This window comes from Strix aluco, chromosome 1 (genome assembly GCF_031877795.1).
Source record: "Strix aluco isolate bStrAlu1 chromosome 1, bStrAlu1.hap1, whole genome shotgun sequence".
NCBI lineage: Eukaryota > Metazoa > Chordata > Aves > Strigiformes > Strigidae > Strix > Strix aluco.
In genome coordinates this window covers 78,817,772-78,835,444 of record NC_133931.1, presented here as the reverse complement: position 1 = coordinate 78,835,444, position 17,673 = coordinate 78,817,772, and the positions used below count along the sequence as shown (strand labels likewise).

The following is a 17,673-nucleotide window of genomic DNA, read 5'->3' as shown; positions in this document are numbered from 1 at the left end:
CTTGTCTTTTTGGGGTTTTGTGGTTGTTTTGCTCACATAGACAGGGGCTTTGACAGATGAGTTACACTGATGCTTGCTACGGCTATTTAACCAGCTCAGGTGACCCCCTTTGCTAGATAGAGGTCATATTTTCCCATAGTGGAGTGGGCAGAAGCAAACGTGTTGGCATGTTGGTTGCTGTGCTTCCTCATCCAGGTGATTGCAAGCTGTAACTGAAGATGGGTTTGTGTTTATACATTTGACTATAGCAGCAGTGATCGAGGTGTGGGCACACGTTCATGTCTGTCAGCTCTGCTGTAACTTCTGCCCTGGGGAAAGGCAGATGTCTGTGGTGTGATAAAGTATTAAATTGTGCTTAAGTGCATTTTCAGTGCAGTTATACTACTCTTTGCTTCAGTGTGCCTGAGTCAAGACCTGAAAAAGAGGTTTATAGCATAATTATTTTTTTTACCCTACCTGCAGTACCCATTTTCCACAGCGTTGTCCACTCTCTTGTCATCTAAAAAGAGAAAAATTTTGCTTGAAAGGAATTTGGGGGATGGGTTGTGTTTGGTTTTCCCTTTTCAATCATTTATAGAAGCATGGCCTTTGAGCTAGAAAGACGTGGATGTTCATATACACATTAACTTACCATTTTTGACTTCCCTCATAGAAGATAATTAGAGCTTCCTAATATTTGGAGGTTTTGGAGACAACAGCAATCCATCTGGTGCTGGAGAGCTCTCTGGCAGCCGTATTTTGCCACCTTCGTTAGGCTTCCAAATCCATACTCAGATTCCCTACTAAGTGGCTTCATTTTCAGAATTGCAGAGCATACCCTTTCTGCTATCTGATCAGAAGGTGCAGATGATCAAAGTCTTTGAATGTGTCCTGTTTGTGTGTCTGAATCTACTTTCAATGGATTTAAATACTTGCACAGTTAATGCCTTTCAACAAGCAGTTCTGCTTTTCACTGCAGCTCCTGGGTTTGGACTGGCAACTCTGAATTAAAGTTCATGGCTCCTCATCTATTCAGTTTGTACCATTTCCATCACTTACACATTTGTTGTTTAGCAGCTGCTCTAACATTTAGAGTGTTGTCTCAGGTGTGCTGACATTATAGGATTTTTTCCCCCCAGGGATTTCTCCATCATTTAAGTCATTTTTTGGAATGAAAAATACAGTAAGAATATTAAAATAATCAGACTTTCAGAGCAAAACCAGACCTTAGCTCCTTCCAAAATTAGCTTTCTCAAATTTTGCTTCCATTTTTGTATAAAACACAGTTTATAGCTCTTTATAATTAAAAGGGAAAAACAACCTCAAACAACAAGACAAGCTGCAGTTGAGTCCTTGTTGTCTAAATGACTTCACAAGCAGTTAATAATTTCGTACTCTCAGGACTGTTTTGATGTACTGCTGATTAGTAGTTGCATTTTTGCCCTCAGATTTTGAGCTTAAAATGTGAAAGTTCAGCTTGTGTAATTGTAGAAAACAAGATTAATGATGATCTATAGGCTGATAAAAGGATTAATTCTAATATAAGGCTGCACTGATGAGATAATAAATGGCTATGGATAAATGAATAAAAATATGAAAGCATGCTCTATGGCTGGATGTAAAATAGTAATAACTGTTTTATTTGTCTGCTTTACTTGTTGGCTAGCTTTTCACATAGTTAAATTTTCAGGTCAAAATATTATGGAAGTGAGTGTGTCCTCAGTCTGTCAGTTTCCAGGACTACTTTACCACTGTGCTTAATTTGAAACCGTCTTGTGAAAGAAATGAGCCATTTCTCTCCATAGGCGCACTACACTGGTTCCTTATCCTCAACCCCATGATTACAGGCTGTGCAGCTTTTACTTTCTTCTCCTCTTGTTTTGTGATTGCAAGTTGTTTTCACAGCCTGTGGAGTTAGTGATATGTGGTCAGACAAACCCAACGGAAACTTGTTTGCAGATTTCTCCCATTGCTAAGTTCAGGAAAAGGCACATCGACAATCATTATAGCTAGTAATGGGTGAATCTAAGAATCAGGAATCCAAGGATCAAATTCTTTCCAGGTCACAAAGTAACCAAGTAACTCTGGTGTTGCCTGTGAAAACTAAAGTCCCAGATTTGCTTCCACTTTTGGTGTTTAAAAATTTGTTGTTGAGGTTCTCCTTTTACAACAAGAATAAAGTTCTTACTTTCTAGAAGTTTACATGAAGGGAAACCTCCGCTGCAGAATAGAAGTGAAGGCAATTTATGTATGATAACAGATTTGCAGTCATTACAAAGCAGCAGTCTTTAAAATTGACGAGTTGACGGCCTTTTCATGCTTTTTTGACTACTGGATTATCTTCCAACATTCTTACTCTCGGTTAATAAATACTTGGATAGCCATGATTTCCAGCAATTAAAAAAAAAAAATGCATTTTAAGTTAATGATAACTGTTTCAGCAATTTAAAAGATTTTTGTCAGGAATTATAGGGCCTACGTGAAAAAACTTTACGCTTCTCAGTTAGAGTATGTGAAGCTAATTGCAAGCAATTGAGTTATTACAGCAAAGTAAATCATCCCTTATCTGCCTGACTTAATCCGCCTTCTTTTGTGCTTGCATCTGTAATGAATAAAGTCACATGCACAGATCGTTAGCATGGCTCAGCTGAGTGGTAACTCACTAAGCTGCAGCAACTCACTTCCAATCAGCTGATCATACCCCCCAAAATGGGATTTTGAACAAGCTCCTTTTCCCCACTCCTGAAGTACTGGGTGATCAGGTAAGCAAAATCACAGTTCACAGGAAGCTACATTTCTTACCCTCGTCTTTTCACACTGTACCTAGTACATTCGTAATTTTAAAAGTAAAATTGAATTTCCTCTCTTTATAATTAAATGTATAAATATAGATTTCAAAGCTGATGTTTACACACTAATTCTAAGGGCTGATTTAGATGCTGAAAAGATTAATTTTGATTCATGTACAAGTAACACATCATTTACCTTTAATGATATTTATGTATCACCATCTACTTGTCATGTTGTTGCTCAGATTTGGCGGCCATGTCTTTCCTACTGCAGTTGAGGCCTTCACTACTAAGTGGCAATATAGCACCTGCTTAACTGAAATCACTTTTGAGTCAGTTTTGGTAAATCCATGCAGTCATTCATAGGTGGACAATCCCTTTAGCCTTACGGCCTTGACTATTTATGGTCCTGTGTGTTCTGTTTTCATCAGGTCAGTAATATCTTATGCTTCCTTTGTGAAGGCTTTGCAGCAGTCTAAATGACAACACTAAGTGCAAAAATAACTGAATTCTTAGCCAGGCACTTCTGGGCTTATCAGATTTTAGCAGGTTCAAGTGGTGTTGTCCCAGCTCCTCATTCCCCTCCTTCTGGAGGTTCCCACCCCGCAGTGGAGCTGCTAGGACAGGAGGCATGTTTATGCTGTGCCAGATCATAATGCCCCATACAAAACCACAGATAAGGGGGGATTTGCAATAAAATTCTTGACTATGAACTGGAGCAAATGAGCCCTGAACACCTATCTCCTACACAGTAACTTACCTGCAAAGAGTGATTTTTGATAGAAGGATGGGACACACTCTTGGTAACGATAGTGTATAAACAATTTAATCGGCTTCTTTTACTAGATGGACCCCCTCCCACTGTCCAGGGTTCTTTTAAGCCAATATAAAGATTTTGAGGACCTGGACTATTATTTATCAATGTTTACAACTGGCAGTTAAGTATCTTTGACTCCTCATTAGTGGCAAGTCCCTAACAATTATATGACTGACAAAACTGCTCAAGTGTGACACTTAGAATCAGTGCTGTATACAAATGCAGAAAAGTATATAATTGCATGGATGTGGTAAAAATCATGAAAGTAAAATTTGTTACCTAAATAAACCTAAGTCAGCAGAAACCTGTGTGCTGTGTTCTTGTGTGCAGTTGAATATGTGATCCTTCAGAGCACATTACACAGCTCGTCCATTTTGTGAGATGTTTCATAGACCGTGGATAGTGTAAAACGGAAGGAGGAATGAGAGGAGGAATTCTCTGTTTAAGCCATGCATTTTTAGAGGCATTGCGTGTTTCCTGACTGTTAACAATGCATTCAATATCTTCAGTGCCCCAAGAGTAAAAGGAACGGGGTAATTTACAGGAGGCTTATGTCATTGTGGGCAAAATGTAGAAGGTATTGTTCATCAAAAGAAAATCTATGGTTAACTTAGTAAGAGAAGCATAGACTTCAAAGTAAATCCATATTCAAAAAGGAACTCGGTGACCAGAGAGAATATTAATTCCCCTTGTGGACATGAAACACATCCCTGGAAGTGAGGTGAGTGTCCAGTAAAAACAAACATGCAGTCTCCAGTTTCAGCCTATTCAAGACACCGAATTCTAATTACTTATTGGACGTGCCGGCAAGTGCCAGAAGAGACATCTGTAACCAAAATTCAAATCCATTTCACTGAAACACATTACATTTTAAGTATACTTTATTCTTAGTTTGAAAACTGACAGTAAATTCCACAAGTCAGTTCTCTGACTGGTTTTGAGTGTTTTCAAATATTAAGAACATACAAGCACTGAAAATGGGTGTTTTTGGCATTTTAGAGTTCGAGTTCCCGTAGTGACTATAGCTTGGGCCCCATTCCTGCTGTAGCAGTCTGGGAAGGACAGCATGGTTGCAGTCCCCTGGTCTTGACTTGCAACTCGCTAAGGGGTTTAAAGCTGTCAGATTTCAAATCTGCTGTCTAGCATAGCAGGAAGCTATCCTGCATTACAGTTATAGCATTACTGTTGTTATCCTGCTGCCTGGAAGCTTTAATGATGAACCAGGATCCCATTATACAGAGGCCTGCAAACAGGCAGTCCAAAATGGCTTCTCCTCTAGAGAGTTTATAATCTGACTGTGCAAGTGTTAAACAGGTGTGGAGATTCAAGTAAGGGCCCTGTGTTAGCAGGCTGCTCTGTACACAGGGTGTAGAAGTGGGCTTCTCTAGTAGTAGCAGTGGGATCACACCAGGGACACTTGGGGGATTGGTACAGATTGAGCTGTCAGCAGGCAGACTTGCTGCTGAGGATTTACTGTGGTTTTACTACTTTTCATTTCTCTACAAGCACACATAAGTTCTTGATGTATTCAGTTATTTAAAAAGAAAGAAGAAAAAGAATTTACAAATCTTGACAAATGTGTCCTGTTTTGTATCACATAACAGTTTCATTTGCTAAGTGCATTTGAGTAGGGTGTTTAATTGTAACATAGGTCCATAAATGAATTAGGTTTGGAAGAATCTGAATTAACTACTATGCCTCTCTATTTCTTTAAAAATCTCTATCAGAATAAAGAAGCTCGTTCTTCCTTAGATGTTTCTAGTTTCATTTTGAATATGAGTTAATTCCAAGTACCATGCTTTAAAAAGAACTGTTACACTATTAGGAATTGTCATGCATATGGAATAAATGTTTATCGCTAAATGTGAGCATCCGAGCAACTGTACTTAAGAATAAAAACTGCACTTCCTCAGTGCAACCAGGCCATTCTGCTTGCTGAGGTGGAGCTGAAGGTACTCCAACTAACCCTGCGCCTATGAGATATTCAGTTAAGCTAGTCACAATTAAGTGATTTAATTTTTTTGTAACAATTTCCTTCACAAAAGTTTGACTAGTTTGACATAAAATGTAGCTTTTGAGTACAGAGTTACACAAATGCCTGGTAGAGAAAAAGTAAGAGGAAAGTGGTGTCTTTACTCTGAAATTTGATGGTTTTATGAAGAGATGTTGAAAGTAGGAACTTTGCTTATCTAAATAAAATGAATGATGTTGAATATAGGAAGGATTTGAGTCCCAAACTGCCCCAGTCTGATGACCTGCCCAACGGGCCCTGAACTTCTACAGGGAAAATGGTTCTAAGTCCAGCCTTTAATTGTTTTTAAGTTCTGCTTGACATAAATGGAAGTTTTTCCAATTATTTGGTTTAAAATATGCAAAATTGAAGCAAAAGATTGTGTTTACTCAGTATTTGCAGCCAAAAAAGAATCCTCGTCACTTCAGAAGAAACCTGTTCATTTTACATAGGGTAAGCCCTCTATCCATCAACATATTTTTAAAAGCCCATTACAAACACAACCTACTTACCCTTACTTTACAACACTAAAGGATTGTATCTACACTCAGCAATAGTCTCTAAAGTCCTGGTTCTGCTGGAATCAATAAAATTACTGCTGTTGCTGTCAACTGAAGCTAAAATACTGCCTATAAACTAGGATATAGATGTGCTTTTGCATGATTAAAATACAATGGGGATCTTAGAAATATTTGGGGGTTTTGTTTTTTAAGTATAACTATGAAATTTACAATGTAGAAGATGTTTTGCTTAATGACCTGGACTTAATTGGATTTAGGTGTTCTTTCAGATCATGCTTTTGAAATAGTATTGTAATAGAAAAATGAAAATAAAATAGGGTATATCTAATGATATTTGGTTGAAGAACCTGGCTTTTTAAACTGTGGAAATAAATAGAAACCTGATCAGGGACTTACTTGTCTTTTGTTTGTTTTAGTTTGAAAATATTTTTCTAAATGGATAAGGACTTACATTTTTGTACTGAAAATAAATAAACCATTTATTTTTTCAAGTTCAGTTAGTGATTTTCCTGAATGTGTTTTTTAACCACTGCAAGATAAATGTTACCTATCTTTTGGTTCTTGGAGAAGGAGAGGGTATATTATGTTTTGATGTGTAAACAAGGCTCCCTATAAATGGGAACTGATTTTGTCTTGAGTTTTATAACAGTTACATTCATATTGGCCTTTGTTTTGATTGCATGTGAGAGCTATCCTTTCCTTTAACCACATTGCTGTGACAAACTCAGAGCTTGGGAGGTGGCTGAGAGACTCTGGTTCTTCTGTCTTACAGGCCTGTCTTGTCCCAGGTGACATACTATATACCATTCAATTTATGAATCAGTGACATTCTTTTCTGTTGATGTCTTAATATCTGAAAAATTAAATAAATATTTTGGTCCAGTCAAACTGAAGTTTAGCACGATGAACAAAACCCCAAAATTTTAAGTATTTTTTAATCAATGGACTGTTTGGTGATTCCAAAAGAATATTTGAGATCTAATGCAATGTATCAAAAGCAAATCATAAAAGATAACTATTGGGCTGAAAATATTTAAATGGACTGTTAATGTTGATTTAGCTGCCTTATAAAGATGAGAAAGAAAACACAGATGAGAACAAAAGAAGTGTATTCAACATAGACATACTATATACATCAAAGAAACAAGAGTTTGTTAGGAAAAATCCCTCCATAATATAAACATGTAATATAAATGGGAATAGAACTCTCTATCTGAATTCTGGTTTTTATAAAAGAATATAGTTCAAATGTAGATAAGATTTTAGACTAGTTTCCTAAGGAGGTATCAGACTATCATGCTGTTTGGTTAATTAAAATCAAACTTAAACTAGAAGTAAAAGTTTCAGTTATTCTCAAATTTTTCAGGAATTTGACTAAAGTGGCTATGCAGAGGCAAAAAAAAATTAGTCTGTTTCGTGTCCTCCATGAGAAAACAGTAGAATTTTGTTCTACATTATTTAGCAACAGTCTCCTATGGTTTGAAATATGATGTTTTGGAAATAACATTTTAGTTGTCCTTTTCTAAAATAATACAACCAAATCACTCTAAATAAATATTGGTACAAAACATGGCATTAATATTCTTTTTCCATTATACACAAATATTAGGAAATATTATTTAAAGACAGAAGCAAGGTAACTGATTAATAGCATAATCAGTGTTTATGTTATAGCATTCCAAATTACGTTTTTAATTTATTATGCCTTTTCTCATATTACAACCAGTATGCTTTGTGATAATTTTTAATTTTAATTTATCATTTTCATAGACATGTATTTGGTGATATATGTATTCATTTGTGTATTTTGTTTAAAATTCCCAACTGTTGAGCTATTCCCTGAAATTGTCTTTAAAGGTCTTATTGCATCTTTACCAGGTGTAGCCAGGCATAGATTTAATAATCTCAACTGATTAAATCCACTAAATTAGTTTACTAAAAGCCACAATATGGTGAATTAGGCCACAAGTTTTAGGACAACTTGCAAACAGAACTTTGAATATGTGGTCAAGTTTGAACTATTGCAATGGTATTTTTGGAGTCTTCAAGTGGCCTCAAATAATTATTGTTCTGAGTCCACAAGTGTACTGTAAAAACTAGTGTACTTAAACCCATCATATCAGCCCATGAAGTTTTCCTCTATGGGAATCTGGAGACTCCTCCCAGGAGAGCTCAACCCCATCTCTTCCTTCAGTTCATGTGGAGCACATGAGGTGGCGTTTGGCAGCCACTGTCTTGGTTCCTCTCAACAGCCCTATTGAAGCAGAATGCTTCACTGCTTTTCTACTTCTTTCTTACCACTGTTTTGCTGAGATGAGACCTTGGAGTTTCATCTGAAACTTTTATTCTGCTATGTGGTTGCTTATTGTATCCATGACTCTAGCTGGTCAAATTGCTTTGGAGAAGGCCATATTCCTGAAATCCCACTTGAGTGAATTGTTCAAGCATTGAACAGGTGAGAAGAAGAGGATAATCCAAGCAGGGGTAGCAGTTTCCATATCCCAGTCCCTGGAAAATCCTTCCAATCAGACTGTGTCTTCATGCTAGCAGCACTAAATATACCCATGTGTGATCTGAACTGTGCCTTTTCTCTCCCCTCCTTTACCTACTTCCTAATTTGACACCATTCAAAGCAAGATAATTGTTCTTCTTATACCAGAGTTTTGTAACATTAGATCACATCAATGCTTTCATCAAGCACGGTGTGATTTTCAGTTCCTCTGTGGCAGATGCAGTAGTTGGTAGAGCAGTGCAGCACTCACCGTGAGAGAAGCCAGCAGGCTCTGCCAGGTCATTATTCATGCCAGAACTTCATGGAGTCATCCATTGTTAGGATATTGCTCTGAATTTTCTCAAAGAAAGATTATTTACTGCTGTAAATATTTTCTGGGTAATCTAGATGTACTTTTGTTTCCCTTGCCATTCTGAGCCTTTCATGGGTGTTGTCCAGTATTTAAATAGACAGGCATGACAGCAGACAAACTTTCTTATAAGCTATGCACCAAGCAAGAAGAAAGGAAAAACTAACAAATGGTCTCTACAGATACTTTTAAAGAACACCTTTCTTTCCTGGCTCATGTACCAACATATGAGTATACCCTGTGTTAGGGTGTATAAAGGGACTACACATCCTGAAGCACACTGATTACTGGTAGTCTGGCTTTCTAGAAACAAGAGAGCTGACATGTTCATCTCAGATGTGTGTTAACAAAGCAGCATTCAATACTTTGCCACTAAATTAATTTCCTTTATTGCCTCTTTTTATTTGACAAAGGGTTCGTTGCATATCTCACACGTTCTACTTTACATGACCCTCACCTGTCTATGTCATATCCAGTAACGAAAGACCTCACATTTCTAGCAGCTTTTATTTTTGATTGAAAAATATCAATACAAAAATCAACAGCAAATGGGGAACTGAAACTTTTAGACCATTGTGACTGTATTGAAATGAACAGTGTAGTAGCTACTGCACCGATTGAATTATTCCTGCTTATATGCTACAAGAAAAAAGCTTGTGTTTCAAGATATTTGAAAGTGATACAACACTTCTCCCAGACTGTCACTGAATTTTTCCAAGACGTTTGCCTTTGCAACAGAAAATACTTTGATTTGGAAAACTGAAATATATGTCAAATGTCAAATGGATTAAAAGCTAGCTCACTGACATTGGAAAATGTGGTGTTAATGGACAGATATAAATGACTGGGATGTGTCTAGTAGGGTCTGCCTGGAATCAGTTCTTGGGTCAATAGTACTTAATGTTTTTATCAACTGTCTAGACAGTGATATAAGATATCTTCAGTAAAGCTTAACCAAGACAGAGATTTGTTGAGGTAGTAAATAATATGCTAGATAATTGCAAGAGCTAATAAAACATATTTTAATATTGCCAAACACCAGCCTCTTGTGTGGGATAGGAAACTATATGAGTTGTAAAGCTGTGATTTAGAGAAAGACAGGTTATCAAAGATAACTGGGACTACTTAAGGCCCTTCTGCAATATTGTGGAAGGAAAAAGCACTAATGCAATAATGTATGTATTAAAGTCAGACTTTCAAGTGCAATAGGGTCATGATTGCCTCTTCATGCTGTATTGATAAGACTGCTTCTAGAGTGCCAAGTCAAATTATGGTGTCCAGTCTTAAGGAAAATAAGGAAATAGGACAAAAGGCAGACATAGGGATGAACCATAGGACCTGGAGATCAGCTTTTAAATCCTATGTCAGATTTTAAATCCTATGTAGCTTTAAGAAGTTCAGCTTAGTTTATTATTATGGATGGGTACTTGGGCATGAAAAATTTGTTTGTAGGTATGGGACAAGAAGCACTTTCAGTATCATTGACAAAGGCGCAACAAAATTCAGTGACTGGAAAATTAAATTAAGGGGAAAATGCAGCCTTGAATTAACTTGCAATTTGTTAGCTTTGAGGATTACTAAATAGTGGAACAGCTGATGCAGGGAGGTGATAGACTCGTCAGTGCTAAACATCTTTAAAAAAACAAAGACGGAAGGACAGAGTGCTCTTGCTAAAAGATGCACTGTAACCCAGCTGCTGGAGTAGACAGCACATTGGGGTGACTAGCCAGTTGGGATAGCAAGCAGAGTGGTTCTGGCTGTTGCTGGGATCTGTTAATTTTGTTTTCCGTTTTACAGTTCATGTGCTGTGAGGAGAATGGTTGTACATGTTCTGTCTTCAGTCTAAAACATACATGATTTAAACAGTGGCCTAGAGGAGTCATAACTTCCCCTGAGGTACTCAGGACCAGAGAGTTTGCTTGTTCTTTGCTGTCTTCTGATCCAGAAACTAGTCAAGGCTGAAACTCAGATCCCAGAAAGGTTGACCCAGTCCTCTGTGCTCTAAAGGGATTCTCTTTCATAGATGGTCCCTGAGCATGACTCATGGTCACTGTTGTAGTGATCACCAGGTTTTAAGGTAGGAAGGGACTTTGCACAGCCTGGAGGAGTGAACAGGAGTAGTCCAGCTGAATTGTTTGGGCTAAGAGCTCTTACTTGCCTGAAGTACCACAAAACTATGAAACCAGGAAGTTTGTCACAAGTCCACCCAACCTCAGAATGTGAGAGTCTTGAAGATAGCACTGGGTTCTCCAGTGCCTTGCTGTGTTAGTGAGGCAGGGGGTTCTGGAGAATAGTTTTTTTTCCAACTGTAATAGATGGAAAAATTAGAAAAACTTTCAGACAAAGAAGCTTCTTTTAGATATGAAATAACACAGTCTTTCAACCAAAATATAGGTTGAAAGCAACTGCTCTCAGTCTAATTGCATATGTTAATAAGTTAGACCATCTGAGAGAAGAGGTAGTGGACTGAGGGAAGTATGAGATTAAAAGACTATTATCACCATGGGAAAGAGAGGAGCAGGTAATCTATTGCTTGTTGGGACATGGTGGTATCAGCTGGGGTAGGGGTTATGGAAGAAGGAGGTTGTACTATGTGATAAAAACATTATTTCTATTTCTAGCTACATATTTTTTAGTATTTAGTGGAATTGCAAACTTTAGTAGGCTTTTTTTCAGAAGGTACCCTCTGCTGAGTATCTCTCTAAGAGGTCAGAGGTAGAGAGATCATTTAAAAATTATCCTGCTGATGCCTATTTATTTTTGTCTCTAATAATTTGTCAGTGTGGATTCTTTCTGATATTTAATGGTTGTTTAATTTCATCCATATAGTTTACAAAACCTTTGCATCAGATGAAGCATATTGTACTTTGGGAAATGAATGAGCAGGACATACAGATCTTGATCACACTTGTCAGAAGACATATCATGGGGCTTGAGAATATTGGCAGTTCTGTATTTGTTTCTTAGGTGTGGTCTGTTCCTTTTGGTGTGTATCAGTCCACAGGGAATTTGCTTCTGATGATAGGTTTAGTGATGCTGGAGCTATGGGTAACATGCACCTCAGGGAGCCAGATTCTGTAAAACATTTTTTGTCCATTGTCCCCTTGTAATACATGAGCAATATACAAAATGGAGAGTGGTTCACTTATTCATATGCCATTAGATTTTGCCAAGGAATTATTTGCTGGTTTGTGTCTTGTACTTGCAGTTTATCAAAATTCCTCTTAATTAAAAGCTTTAACATATTTAGGTATACCTTATTCAGGGCTATTAATTTATAAAGGATGTGCTTTATCATGGTACTTACAGTGTTCCGCTTACTGTTTTTATGGTTGTAATAGATCTAATTTGTACTGGTGTATTATTACTTTTAGCAGGGTGATACTGTGCTTGCCTAGAAGCAGAAAAACACTTTCGGTTTGGTGTTGAAATTAAAAGTTTATTGATAATCACTGCTATTGAAAATGCTGGAAAAAAATATCAAGAGACTTTTTTACTGGTTGGCTTTTTGTCTGTTTTGAGGGTTTGTGAGGTATTTTTTAAGTCACGCTTAATTATTGTGTTCATTATGACCATTTTCTTTCAGGAGTATCAGCCTTGTAACACCAATGCCTGTCCTGAGTTAAAAAAGACAACTCCTTGGACACCTTGGACCCCAGTCAATATTTCAGACAACGGTGGCCACTATGAACAACGTTTCCGGTACACCTGCAAAGCACGCTTGCCTGACCCAAATTTGCTCGAGGTGGGAAGGCAGAGGATTGAAATGCGTTATTGTTCCAGTGATGGCACCAGTGGATGCTTGACAGATGGTAAGCAAAGCTAGAGTGGCTGCATGATGCCTCCTGCTAGCGAGGTGTCTGCAGTTACGTTTTCAACACAGAGTTGGAAGTTTTTGCTTGCTGGTGTTTTGCGTAACAGAACTGATAATGAAAAGAGTGATCACAATGAGGAATCTTGCTTGTATTTCTTCTGGACGTAGCTTCATCATTCAGACTAATCAAGTGTCCTTTACCAACGATTATGGGATCTGCTAGGTTATTTTAATATTCTTTACAATAATCTGCGAGCCATGACATAGCAGCCCAGTTCTCGGGGGATTCTGTCAGCTCCTTATACTCTCTAGGGTTTTTACTGGGGGAGAATTTGTGCACCATTAATGTATTTGATAAATATTTAGCTAGAGTATGTAGTATTGATGCCAAGAACTTTTTGCTCAGTAATTCTAAAGGAACAACTGTAAGATTCATGCAGGTGTTTACTAAATAAGGAGTTTATGAACTGCATAATCTCTATTATAAAAGTTTATGTTATGCTATTGCTAGCAATTTAAAGTTCTGTTTATTTCTGAGATGGAAAACTTAACTCAAAAATCTTTTCAACTTTAGATGACTTTAAATTGGAATTATTTTACTTCAGAATTTTATTTTTCCCTTATCAGTAATACATATGTTTCAATAAATGTTATGCGTATATATATAAAAAATAAAACTTAGTAGAACGTCTGACAGTCATTCTAATTTTATTATTACATTTCATTAATTATCCAGTTCTAATTATATATCAGTGTTTCTTTTTAAGCATTATATTTTAGTTATATAATCTAAGGGAATACTGATTTTTAATTATTATATTTTAGTATATATAGACCTGCTTTCCACTTACATAGCCTGTTGTATCTTCACGATGTGAAGATTAGCTGAAAAAATGCATAACTGAAGGCACTTGGCTTATCTAAGACCAGAAAGGGAGAATGGTTTCTGAGTCCCTGGGCTTTCTAATTCTCAATATTTTTTTCAGACAGACCAACTGTTGTGTTAAGCATTTCCTGCCTGTATTGGTTTTACATGGCACGGTTTTGGTAGCGGGGCAGGGGGAAGCTGCAGGAGTGGCTTCTGTGAGAAGATGCTAGAAGCTTCCCCCATGTCCGTCATCCTGTGTAAAACCTTCATTAATTCACTTGACATCTGTGCCTCTGTGGTGGGGACAGGTTGTTAGTGATTTTTTTAAAGAAATATATAGTAGTAAACTGCATGAAATAGTAAAAGAAAACCCGTGGTACTCCAGATGACACATAGTTTCATACTCTATGTCGTTCCCATTTCAGGTAGTCTAAAGTCTACAATGTTGGTATTTTAGGTCTGAATAGCAAGGCAGATTAGGGCATGGAGCAACTCATGTAACAAGTGTTCCTGCTATTCTCTGGTTTTCTTCCAAGTTAAGTTTAAAATTAGCATTTAGCAAAGATATTGCTCTGCTAGGATTGGTGTATGACCTACCTTTCTTGTCCTAAATAAGACTTTTGGGTCTTACTTATGGAGACACCTTTCTCAGATCAGAAGTCATGGTCATAAGTCCTTTACTGAAATTTGGATGTATAAGCTGACTTTTTGTTACAGAACATAGTCAGAAGTAACAGTGCCTATGTTTTGTTAAATAAAACATTCAGGCACAGTGGAAGAGACAAGGGTATGGATTCAGGTTCATTCTTTGCCTGATTAGCTTGAGGATTTTTCTTTTACTTCTGAACATCCGATTTCTGAATTTCCTGGTGTTGTAGCTTATTTGTTGCATCATGCTGAAGCTGCTGCTTTGCTTCGTTTGGAAGTAATTAATCGTTGGACCTATGTGGGAGTGATCCTGTTGCATAGTAATTGAAATGTTCATCTGGGAGAAGGATTTTTGCTGACTAATCCCAAAACTACTGAATATTTAAATACTTTTTATTGAGTAGTTGAGAGTGCAGAAACTATTATACATCTGTCCATTTTCCTAGTGAGTGCCCTCATAACTTCGTCATTAATTCATGCTCATTCTTTGATTCTTTTTGGCCAGTGAGTCTTCAATTATTCTGTAATGAAAGATCAAATCCAGTCGGTGTTCCAAAAGGCTGCATTAACCAATATGCTTCTGGTGAAAAAAGTTACTGTTATGTCTCCTTTAGCCACATTTTATTTTGAGCCTGTTTGCTTAGGCATCTTCTGATTATGGATGTCAGAACGGTATGGAGTGGAACATTTGCCGGGGAGGGGGGGGGGGCAATGTTTTGATTTCCTCATGGGATGAAACTTGCTGACTGCCTCTAAACTGCAGAATTCAGGAGCACTTCTATGCTCCCAGGTTTGGATTTGGGTCAACACACCACCCCTCTACTGCTCCTTGATTTCATGGGAAGAAAATACATGAATAAGAGTCATGTAGTGTACTGTAGCTTTTGGAACAGAAGGATCTCATGGGGATGGGAACCATGAATTTTGGTGGGCACCTTCACAATTTCTGGCTAGATAGTGAGGAAACATCATAACTTACTTCCACCTGACCAGAGCCTGGATATTGTGAAACATTCTTTTCATTATCTCCATGTTGAACTGTAGCAATTTGCTGGCTTTCATAGAAAGATTAATACTGGTACAGCGTGCTTGGCATACCTCATTACCAAAGATGTGTTCTGCAAAGATCAGTTCTCTGTTCTTTGCAGAAGAGAGCCATTTGTTAGAAATTTTCTCATTGCCTATAATCTCCCACTGTGCAACTATATTCATGCCATGTTAAACAGAATCATGTTTCACTGTCAGACACTTTCTTTGCAGTCTGAGCTTAGAGGTAGAATTTCTTGACAGAAATCCAGTAGACTCCTCTCAGGGTGGTAAGATTTCTATCTCAATCAACCAAGCAGTAGCATTTGCACACTGTAATCATGCTTTTCTGATTTGAAGTTCGATTAAGAGGAAAGAAAAATTTTGTTCTCTGACTTTAGGTTTTCATATAGTGTTGAAATAGTAAAAGGATGGCTATTTCAAGTAAACTGAGAGAGACTGTGTACGTTGTTGCACATCTTAATGCAAATGTCTGTACAGTCCAGCATTAAAAGTCTAGAAATTGCATTACCATAGGCTTTAATGTGTGCTTATGAAACATATTAAATACCTACATTAAACATAAAGATTCTCTGCAGGATTATCTGATATATAAATACTATGAACTGTATTGAAAACATAAGTGTTTAATCCAGGGATAAAAATTTCAGAAGCTATGAATTTACCTGCTTTTTCCAGACTGAATTTTTATCACCTGACTCTAGACTCCATTGTAGTCTACAAAGACAGCTAGCACCCTTGAGGAATGAGGAATGCATCTGAAGATAAGCATCTTTTATGTAATGGGCACAAATCACCCTCTAGAGGTATCACTTTCTTTCCATGGTGTATACTAAAGAAACAGCAATGATGAGCTTAGACAAGACACTTGAATTTGACATGGCCAAAGTTAGATGGGGTTAGCTCCCAAAATGCCTTCAGAAAACAATTAAACAAAGACAACACTTCTAATTTCAGTCAAACAGTTCGAAAGAGTCTTTTATTTGCTTTTTTCCTTTTTAATTTTTTTTTTTTGGGGGGTGGGGGAGGTGAGAAGGGAGAATAAAATCTGAAGAAGAGTCACAAATTCCTTAAATGATAAATTCACATGGAAACCTGAATTTAGATTCCCTGTAGTCACTGCTTTCTCTATGCCAAACTGAAAACAATAGTTATTTTTGAAAACAGGATGTAATTTTGTCTGAAATACTGTTTTAGTGCCCACGATCTCTTGTGAAGAGATTGATTAAATCCTAGTGTTACCCACAGAAATCTATAGTGCGTTCAGAATTCAGTACAGAATAATAACAGGTGGTGATAATCAGTAATGTCCTGTAGTCAGGAGGAGTACATGTTGAGATATTATCTCTTATACTGTCTTGTTGAAGCTAAACTGTGGTATTCTGAGATAAGAACAAAACGAATTGTGGAAGTTAGAACTGAACTGATGACAAATTCAAGTTTGATTGACAAAGAACTCTTCAGTGGAACGTTGCAATTAAATATTTAAACACAGAAAAGCTAGGTACAAGAAATAAGTTCTGGTGGTAACATGACATGCTCCATCTGCGTACTGTTTGGGTTTTTTAAAATATGTTATCTTTGCATTTCATTAATGTTTATCATTGCATTTTACCATTTAAATTTTACTAAATAATTTTTGATGTTTATAAGGTTTTAATGAGTTATAGGTATATAGGCCTGAAGGTATATAAGTTTTATGCTTGAATGATATTGTTAAATACTTGCAGAAAATCTTCAGAAAGTGACAATACTGAAACAGTCTTTGCTTATCCTTGTTATCTCCTGCACTTTAAACAGTGTTTCATGCTGTCATTTAGAAGTGATTCAAGATACTTGAATTTTGGCTCCAGATATCTTTTCCCAAAGTCATGAACCTCGACTGCTTGGATAATTGAATTTTCTTTGTTAGGTTTGAACAGGAGGACATAAAGCATAAATCAGTCAAGTAATATAATTTATCAGGTGTCACTGCTACTTGTCTCTTATTTAGAGCTGTATTCCTTAGCTACAAGCTAGACTAGAGAATTATTCTAAATATATGTGCTTTATTAGATCCTTCCTTTTAAGGAAAATTAATTGAACTTGGCTGGTAACGTTGCAGTTTTCAAGAAGAATCAGGCCAATCAAAGTCTCATTACAGGCTTCTGGAAAGGCAGATTTTTTTCTCCTGTACTAGTCAGGGCAGGTGACTTTCATGTTAACATGTCTCTGAACAGGATTAATTTCTTGTAGAGTTATAAGACTATTACAGTTCAACCAAAAAGTTTTAAAAAAATTATTTGGAACTTATCAAGTCATCTTGATTTAGATCAGAA

At 36.9% G+C, this 17,673-nt stretch overlaps 1 protein-coding gene across 4 annotated transcripts in view; it reads left to right on the top strand.

Annotated features, from left to right (window-relative positions):
• The window catches only part of SEMA5A (semaphorin 5A), a 353,854-nt gene that overhangs the window by 302,858 nt on the left and 33,323 nt on the right, over nt 1–17,673 (top strand). For all 4 annotated transcript variants that reach the window (XM_074825752.1, XM_074825742.1, XM_074825761.1 and 1 more), the window contains one exon: nt 12,565–12,790. In XM_074825752.1, the coding sequence (XP_074681853.1) occupies nt 12,565–12,790 (226 nt within the window). The remainder of the gene's footprint in view (nt 1–12,564; nt 12,791–17,673) is intronic.